General features: G+C 42.0%; 1 protein-coding gene across 7 annotated transcripts in view; it reads left to right on the forward strand.

Moving 5' to 3' along the window:
- The window catches only part of ZNF827 (zinc finger protein 827), a 215,438-nt gene that overhangs the window by 107,609 nt on the left and 98,732 nt on the right, over positions 1-9,097 (forward strand). For all 7 annotated transcript variants that reach the window (XR_333830.3, XM_006143462.3, XM_006143465.3 and 4 more), the window contains exons 6-7: positions 4,097-4,336; positions 6,644-6,701. Coding sequence is in view for 6 of the 7 variants with exons in the window: in XM_006143462.3 (XP_006143524.1) it covers positions 4,097-4,336; positions 6,644-6,701 (298 nt within the window). In the remaining variant the exon portion in view is untranslated. The remainder of the gene's footprint in view (positions 1-4,096; positions 4,337-6,643; positions 6,702-9,097) is intronic.

A 9,097-nucleotide genomic window follows, 5' to 3' on the forward strand; every position in this document is an offset into this window, starting at 1 on the left:
AGGAATGCCAAGGTCGAGAGATTCTGCTTTTAAAAAATATAATAAGGCAGGGAAATACTTGGCAATAATGCTCTTGTGTGGAAGAGAAGGGACTGTAAACATATTTCTGTATTTCGTCTCCACTTGCCCATTGAGATGTCAATTTGAAAACTCTTCTCTGTGCGTCTGCAATCTATCAGGTAGATTAAGAATGTCAAAGGTTTGTTTTTTTTTTATCAGTGATCAGTGTTTTGTGTATTTTTGAAAGGTCAAGCCTTGTCATAAGAAAGAGCAGAAAGCCCTTCATGCAAATCATACTTGAAATTATCCCAAGTAGCTTTTAAAAATTAATGTCATTAAATTCAGTGGTGCAAGTAGCCAGGTGGTTTCTAATCCAGGGTCAAAGCCTGGGAAGTGGTGGGAGGGGGCGAGGCAAGAGGATAAATAGCAGAGCTTCTTTCCAGCTTTGCTCTTTATGTTGTCAAGACCACCCCCCCCCATGAATATTTGTACTTATCCTGGTATTCCTTCACGTTTGTCCTAGGCCTTGGGATGACTGACCAGGGCAAGGTTTAGAAGTATCATTATGGGGACCACCAGTTGGCATAATGGCTATGTCGTGGGACTCCTGTGTAGTGGATCATGGTTCGAGTCCCGGATCTGGTGGCTTAAACTTACGCCGGGCACATGTGCATGCGTGCCCAAGATCCCAAGAGGAGAATGGAGGAGAAGGGATTGTGATATGGCCATCCCCCCTGGGGGGTGATTTCTCACTTTCTGTCTCTCTGTTCCTCTCTCTCTTTCTGGCGAGCACACGTACCCTATAGCAAAAACCTTTCAAAAAAATCAATAAATAAGGAAGAAGTATCATTATGTACCTATGACAGTGAGCGCCATGGTTTATTTTCCAGATACAAAGTATGTGGGGGATACGTGAAGGAAAAGATGTGCTGCCGCTATGCATGGGGGTGGGTGCTCTGGCTGCAGTCCCCAGATCTAGGTGTGTGTGGGGCTGGGGAGGCTTAGTACTCAAGGAAAAATCAGATGGTCTGAAGTCAAGGCAAAGAAGCTAAGCAGGTAACTTGGACAGCTTTCTACTCTTCTTTTTTCTTTTCCTTTCTTTTCTTTTTTTATTTCTTTTTTGAATCATGTCTGCCCAAATCAATGAACTGGGTTTTATGAGCTGCTTCACAGACATACAGAGAAAAAAAAAAAATAGCTAAGCAAGAATAGGGGAAGCCAGGAGGGATCTAAATTGAATATCACAGCTCCTGCAGTGTAGTTGTTGACAAAAACAAGCAGTTTTCCCTGAGAAGCGTGTGTAAAATGTCAGAAAGAAAAAAGAACAATTAGCACTCTTCCTGCATTACATTGTATTAATATTCCCATAGTCACTGTAATCACTTAATAGGAAACGTGGTCCTGTGGGTTTTATATTTTCCTTTCTTTTTTGCTTTTTTTTCTTTCCTTTTTTTTTCTTTTTTTTCTTTTTTTTTTTTTGAGTTTTGCTTTAAGATGTGTCACTCCCTAGAGAGAGAAGGGGGTGGGGAGTGAGAAATCACCCTCCAGGGTGGACGGCCACACCGAAATCCCTTGTCCTCTATTCTCCTCCCAGAATCTTGGGCACGCACATGCGTCCAGCATGATTTTCAAGTCACCAGGTTCGGGATTCAAACTGCGGTCAACCACGTGGGAGTCCAGAGACATAACTGCTACGCCATCTGCTGGCTCCCTCTTCTTGTGTTTTCTACCACTAGTCAGTAAACTATATATGCATTGGACTGTCATAGCCACATCATCCTTTGCAAGGAAAGAGCGTCATTTCTCTGAGCACCCAGTTTACAGCGAGGAGGTTTCCTGTCCTAGATCTAACCCACAGACCAGCACCTGCTTGAGTTCAATGTTGTTGGTGGTGGTGGGTTTTTTTTGGGTTTTGGTTTTTCTTATGTTGAGTCGTTGGAAAAGTTATGGTGTATTTTTCTATGCAAAAAATGTGTCATGATTTTTCCAACAACCCACTATCGAGCTGGCTAGCTATGTCTGTGTGTCCATTTGTATATTCATTCATTCATCCACCTATATATCTGTATTAGTTTCTATTATCTATCTGTATTAGTTTCCTAGGTTGGCTGTAACAAATGATCACAAACCTGGTAGCTGGAAAAACAGAAATGTATTCGCTCATGGTTCTGGGAGCCAGAAATCTAAAATCAATGTATTGGCCAACCCCTGCTCCTTCAAGACTCTGTGGGAAAATTCTTTTCTACCTTTTTTTTTTTTTAGCTTCTGGAAGCTCCAGGCACTTCCTGTTTGTGGCTTCGTAACTCAGAACTCTATATCTTCAAGTGACCTTTTCGACTGTGTCTTTTCCTCTTCTGTCTCTAATAAGGGCATTGGTCAATGGACTTAGGATCCACCTGGATAATCCAGGATGATTCATCTTGAGATCTTGAATTTAATCGCTGCTTTAAAAACCTTTTCTCCTGATAAGTTCGCATTCACAGGTTCCGAGCATTAAGGCATAGAGGTATCTTTTTTGGGGGTGTGTCGGGGGGTGTTACCATTCAACCCATTGCTCTATCTAGTTTTCATCTATCCAAATCCTCTTTGTTTTCTAGAAAGTCATAGTGAATGATACATGCTTATCAATTTATAAATGTGGTCTTATTTTAAAGTGGCCCCAATTAATGACTGGGCTAATTGTCTTACTTTCTTTTAAAGATATTTTAGCAGGGCCAGCAGGGGCGTGGTCGTTGGGTGCTGAACTCCCACATGGCTGACCATGGTTCAGATCCTGGACCTAGTGACTTGTTTTTTCATTGTCCATTTCTCTCTCGCTCTCTGATCAAATTAAAATAATAATAAATAAAATTAAATAATATATTTTTTAAAAGATGTTTTATCATTAATTCTCAGGAATATGTGGACATAGACATTCCAACTTTGCAAAGTAAATATGTATTTCAAACTAAAGCCCAGATATCTAACAGCCAAAGGAAGAACAGTCAGTATGTCAAACTGTTATTATAACCCATAAGATTGCTGGTGTTCATAGGTATTACTCCTTGGACTGCAATTAACTTCCTAGGTGGTCTGAAGAATTTCTAGCTCCCTGTAAGGGATAAACATCTCAGTTGAATTGACTCTATTTACCCCTTACTAATTTAGATGCCCTAGCAGAGAGAAAAAGAAATTCATCAGAGCTTTAATAGAGGAAAAAATAATAATATCAATATGAGGGCTGGCAGGTGGCATGGTGGTTAAGGGCACTGGACTCCCACATGGTCAACCGCAGTTCAAGTCCTAGACCTGGTGGTTTGCTTTCTCACTTTCCCTCTCTCTCTCAGTCTCTCTCTGATCAAAACTGGAAAATAATAAATAATAAATAAACTTAAATAAAAAATTTTAAAATGTAAAATTAATATCAATATGTTTGCTTTTAAATGCTTTACTGAATTAAGTTAGAACATGAGGACCAATGTTGGCCATGTGCCCTGTTGGTTCCGGAAGCAGTGGGGCAGAGGCAGGAGCATGTGAGGTGTCCCTCAGTCTACATTGCCCTCTAAACTGTTCCCTGCCGCATTCCTCATGTTTTATTTTTTTTAAAGAATTTTTTTATTTAACCTTATTTATTTGCATATTTATTTATTTGTTTTAATTTGACCATAGAGGGACAGAGTGAGAGAGAAAGTGAGAACGCAAGCCACCAGGTCCGGGACTCGAACCATGGTCAGCCATGTGGGAATCCAGCACCCTTAACCACCATGCCACCTGCTGGCCCCAATCCTCATGTTTTGCTCTGTGGTGACAGACTGGGCTTGGGATCAGCCTGTGGCCTGGTGATTAGGGCAGCTCTCTCCCATATGGCCAATGGTGCAGTTCAAGGAAAATTCTGAGTGTGTGTGCATGTGTGTCCAAAATCCAGAGAAGAAGGAGAAATGGAGGGGAAGGGATTGTGTTGTGCTCATGCCCCATAGTGAGGGTACTTTCTTACTCTCTTTCTCCAGCTCTATCTCTGCGTACTTTGGCAAAAAATAAGTATATAAATTAAAAATCTGGGTTTGGTGTGGAATTAAGAAACAGTGTTGTTTGTTTCTCTCCACACACCTGCTTGCAGCGGAAAGCTACAAAGAAACTCAGATGGTGAAGATCAAAGAGGAACCCATGGAAGTGGACATCCAGGACTCCCATGTCTCCATATCACCCAGCCGGAACGTTGGCTACAGCACTTTAATCGGGCGCGAAAAAACCGAACCGTTACAGAAGATGCCAGAGGGCAGAGTACCGCCAGAGAGAAACCTCTTCAGCCAGGATATCTCCGTGAAGATGGCTTCCGAGCTTCTCTTCCAACTATCAGGTACGTTTCCACACCAAAACTGTCAGTAACTAGGAATCATTGGATGGGAAACCCTCTTAACCAAGTGGGAAAACAAAACAAAACAAAACAACCAACCTGCATTACAGGATTCGTTAGACAGAAATCAATTGTGTTACTTTAATATGCATACTGTCACCCAGACTAACAGTTAGTAAAGCATTGTCAAGTAGAATTCTGGCCAGACTTTTTCAAATAAATAGTTGAGAATCATTTGAAATTAGAACTCTATTCAGTTCTGTGCTTATGATCCATGTTTAGTGGGCTAAACATCTTACCTCTGATTTTGTTTAGTTGATCTGATTAATGGCCTCTTCTTTTTTTCTAGTATACAAAAGATAAACTTCAGTTTACTCCAAGCGCAATTGACTGATTTCCCACAAATCCCAAATTAATCTGGTCTAAATTAGTAATATCTCATTGTATCTTGCCAAAACAAAAATTAAAAAAAAAAATCAAGGGAAAAGTAAAAGATGAAAACATGAATACTATTTCCAGCTATCACCTGGCATCACAGTTTCTATAAACCCAAGGTTTTGTACTTCAAATTCTTGGAATTCAAAAGTGCAATTCAGTAAAAGTGTCTTGATAAAATAATTCTGAGGGACTTAGTGGCTAAGTTACTCCCTTTGTTGATTTAACCCTCAACTTTTTGTCCCTAACAAACTTAATTTACTATTAATCTTTGGACATGCTTGAAATTGATGATATATAGACATAGAAGATTCAGAATTTGTTGGAAATACATATTCCTTGTTCATAAGCAGGCATTGGTCTATATATTGAAGTTCACGCATCAGTAGAGTATGTTTGATAAACTCCGTTTTGCTGTGGGTAACAAATTCAAAACACCCATTGAATGCCTCATCATTTAAGTATTCCATTGTGTACCGCTAAGAGAAATACTAGAAAAGAAAAAAGAAGCTAAAATCACAATGTTTCACTTTCTCACTGGGCCGGTGACACCCCAGAGTGGTGTAACCATCAGATGGTGCTGGAAGTGGTGGCCAAAGCTTCTCGGACAAGGACTGTATTTAAGGAGAGCTCAGCAGTCATGGAAATTGTTAATTTGGTCAATTTAATAGGACACATGCAGCTTTGCTCCTGAACACACTTTTTTCAGGTTGAAGTCTTTCTAAAAACAATATACCTTTGATAATGACAGAGGAGTTGAATCGTGCAAAAGTGAGACCCACGTGCTTCTTTTCAGAAAGCCCCCGTTCTGACTGCCGCTCTCACAGTCCCCTATCAGCTGAAAACTTTGTGTCTGAGAGTTCTCACCCTGATGCTGTCACGGCCTGGGTGACCTCAGACAAGTCACTGAGCCCTGCCAGCCTGCTCTCTCAAGGAATACTGTGAATCCAAATTCATCTTCATTGTCATCGTTGAGTGGAAGAAAAGAATTGTCCTTGCAAACATATGCACCGTGGCATCAGTGTGCTGTGACAAAGTGTAGCACTGATGTTGTAAATCCTTGTTCAAATGTTTCTGAAAATCTGTAAGATGAGTTTTTCTACTTGCTCTACCACCGAAACCTGAAACCCTCATGGGGTTTTCTCTAGATAAGCCAAAAGAAAAAGCCATTGAGGGATGTGACAGTCTAGGCCGAGTCCTCAGGTTGGAACTGGCTTGAGAAGGCCAGAGTTCAACTTTTGTGTTCTTGAAAGCTAATTAAATAATTTCTGACAGCTGGGAGATACAGACCTCAAACTCCAGTAAGGGAGGGTTTACCTCTTCTTGTCTGATGATATTTTTTTTGTCCCCTTGTGACATTTATCAGAATAAGCTCTCTACGACGGTAGCACCAAGGGGTCTTACTCTGTTTTTATATCTCTTCTCACAAAGGGACCTCACAATACAAATGCTTAAAGGCTGTCTTCAAAGTCAGGGGCAGAACAGTTGTAACAACTGCAGTTTTCATGCTGAATCAGACGAAAGCAGATATTTTCAGCTGAAATATAGAATACAAATAGCTGTCCCTGTACACGTGTGTATGTGTGTGTGTGTGTGTACTTACTCAGGCCTGATTAAAACCAGACCACACACTTGAAACTGTTCACCATTTCCCTTTAATTGGTTTTTACAAACTATTTTAGTGGATACTGTCTACACACTCTCAAAGTGTCACTCTTGGTATAACAAGGAGGATTTGGGGTGTTTAAAAAAAGAACCAAAAGAAAACCACAAAAGAAACAGAAAAATGTGGAGTGTGTTTCTGCTTAGTCTAAGAGATGAAAGTCGAGTGGGAACAACCTAAGAGGTACACGTTTCATTTTTTTGTCCTTACAGAGAAAGTGAGCAAAGAGCACAATCATACAAAAGAAAATACCATCCGGACAACCACCAGGTAGGCCACTTCGTGTGGGGGCCCCTTGGGACTCCCCTGTGTGGGCCATCAGGCCTGTGTCATGTGTTGAACAGTGTTCCCCAAACTACTTTCTCCCCTGGGCTCTATGGAGTCACACTCTTTACTGCCACTTCCTACCAGAACTTCTTCAATGGTGGAAACATAGAGACAGCAAGGGCAAAAACCAGGGAAGATCATGAACACTTACTATCTAATAGGTATCCCTTCGCTGGGGAATTTTCCATATGCTGGTTTGTATGCCTTATGATACTTTTATGAAGTTGACGTTATTATTGTGAACTTTGCAGAAGTTTCTTGAGAGCTTTAATGGGTGGTGTGGTGTGACTGGGAGCTGGAGAGAATCCCATGAAAGCCTTGCCTAGAGGATAAACTGAGGTTCTTATTACATCTGCGCTCCTAACTGGTTCTGCAGCTGTGGGCTGATAGCTTGTCACCAAGAATATCCCCAATTTTTTTTAACCTCACAGTATTATTTGGAGGGCAATTTTTTTTTTTTCAGAAGATAATGCTTTTTTAAAAATTGCAAAAAAAAAAAGGCTGTACCATTCACAGTTGTGGGAAAGGATGCTTCCTATTTGCCAGGGGCAGTTTGAAGATATCTGCCAGTTGTGGGGGGGATGCATTATGAAAAGAGGAAGACAGGCCAGTGTCACCATTGCTCAAACTGAGACTCAAAGGTCACCCAGACCTGAACTGCTACAGGCAGGAGCCAATGGCCAAAACCCTCAATCTGCAGGATAAGAGCTCGGGGGAGATGCAACCCCCACCTGAAAGCACCATCCTCAACCCCCAAACTAGTTTTTGAGTTCGCCCAAGATGAGGGCTTCTCAGGATGAACAAGAGGGAACTGAATTTATGTGGCGAACCGCTAAGAACAGGAGGAACTAGCCATGGGCCACCAAGGAGTCTGCGTCAAGGAACTTGGCTTTCTTGAGCCAGCACCGACCGTGCCTTCTCCCTGGGAACAGTTGATTGGTTTTGTGCTTCTAATTCTCGCAACAAAAGAGAAATGTTTCTTCTCGATGTCTTGTGAGTTGACCTCAGAGCACCATCAGGCATGTGGATGGGCAGCCCTCATTGGAGCTTTACCCTGAGTTTTAAAAAAAAATCATATGAATTGGAATTTAAGAATACCAAATAGTAAGCAGTACTTCAAGCAGTCATCTGGCCTCACACTGGGCTCTAGAGAAGAAGCTCTAGAATCTAATAGAACAGGAGAATGGCGTGGGCCTTGTCTCCGTATGTACCCGGGTGGGAATTAACGCTTGTGAAGGTGCTCTGTAGATTGCCTTGTCAGATGGGTTGGGTGTTTGGGGTGGAAAGGCCATTTTGTTTATGAAATTAGGAGCTGTGAGTGACTATGGCACTGGGTGGGGGTAGGGGCGCTTCAAAAAGTTCATGAAAACACGTATTATGAAAAAACTATGCATGAATTTCAAAGTACTTTTTTGCACCAAGATAAACTCATACTTTAATTCTATTCTGGTGAACCTTTTGAAGTCCCCTCCTATAGACTCCAGCCTCTCCTACAGATAATTACAAAGCTATTTGCATATCTCCTTGTGCCCATGGGTCTGAACACTGATGAAACGAGCCAGATTGGTAGACACTTAAAGACGGCAGTCTCAAAATAATAACTGTCCATTTGCATTGGCTCCTTAGGATTCTTGAAGTATCATAGGTTGGGTTCCCTAGAAGCAGAGCTTGAGACAAGGATTCTGCATTGGTGCATTACTGAGGGAGTGCTCTGAGAGGAGCCTGCAGGGACTTGATGAGAAGGAGCTGAACAAGGATGTGTTCTGTCTGGCTCCCAGATTCAGCTTCCTCTCCAGGGAGTTCTGGAGCAGGAATTGCACCACATTCATTCACGAGCTTCAGGTCACCCCTGAAGGTGTAGGTGTAGGGTGACCCTCCTGTAGGGGAGGTGTAGCCTTCCAGTGGGAGGGATCCAACAGGGAGGGCAATTTTCAGTCACAGACAGCAGGTAGCACTCACAGCACCTCATGGGAGGGTGCCCTGGGGTGATAAGGAGGACCTGGGCAGGGCCCCACCAGTGCCCTACCACAGGTCTGCAGATGTGTTTGCTGTGTTTGCAAGTGGCTGGGTGCACTCTACTCTTTAAGAGTACATGCTAATATTTTTATGACAAAAGGAATGCTGAAAGTCCATGGTATTTATGCTTTTCTTAAGTGTTCTCTGGGACTAGGTAAGGGGAGGTTTGAACTAGCCCCAAACAAGTGAAATGCACCTCAAACCTAAATGGCCTTAGTTGCAGCTGAAGCTTAATTACAAGATAGAAGAGAATTGTTTTTGTCTAATCATTTGGCAAAAAATGAAGCAATCCTAACATCCTCTCCTCTCACTGGGAGATTATG

This window comes from Tupaia chinensis, unplaced genomic scaffold (genome assembly GCF_000334495.1).
Source record: "Tupaia chinensis unplaced genomic scaffold, TupChi_1.0 Scaffold000098_3, whole genome shotgun sequence".
Lineage (NCBI taxonomy): Eukaryota > Metazoa > Chordata > Mammalia > Scandentia > Tupaiidae > Tupaia > Tupaia belangeri.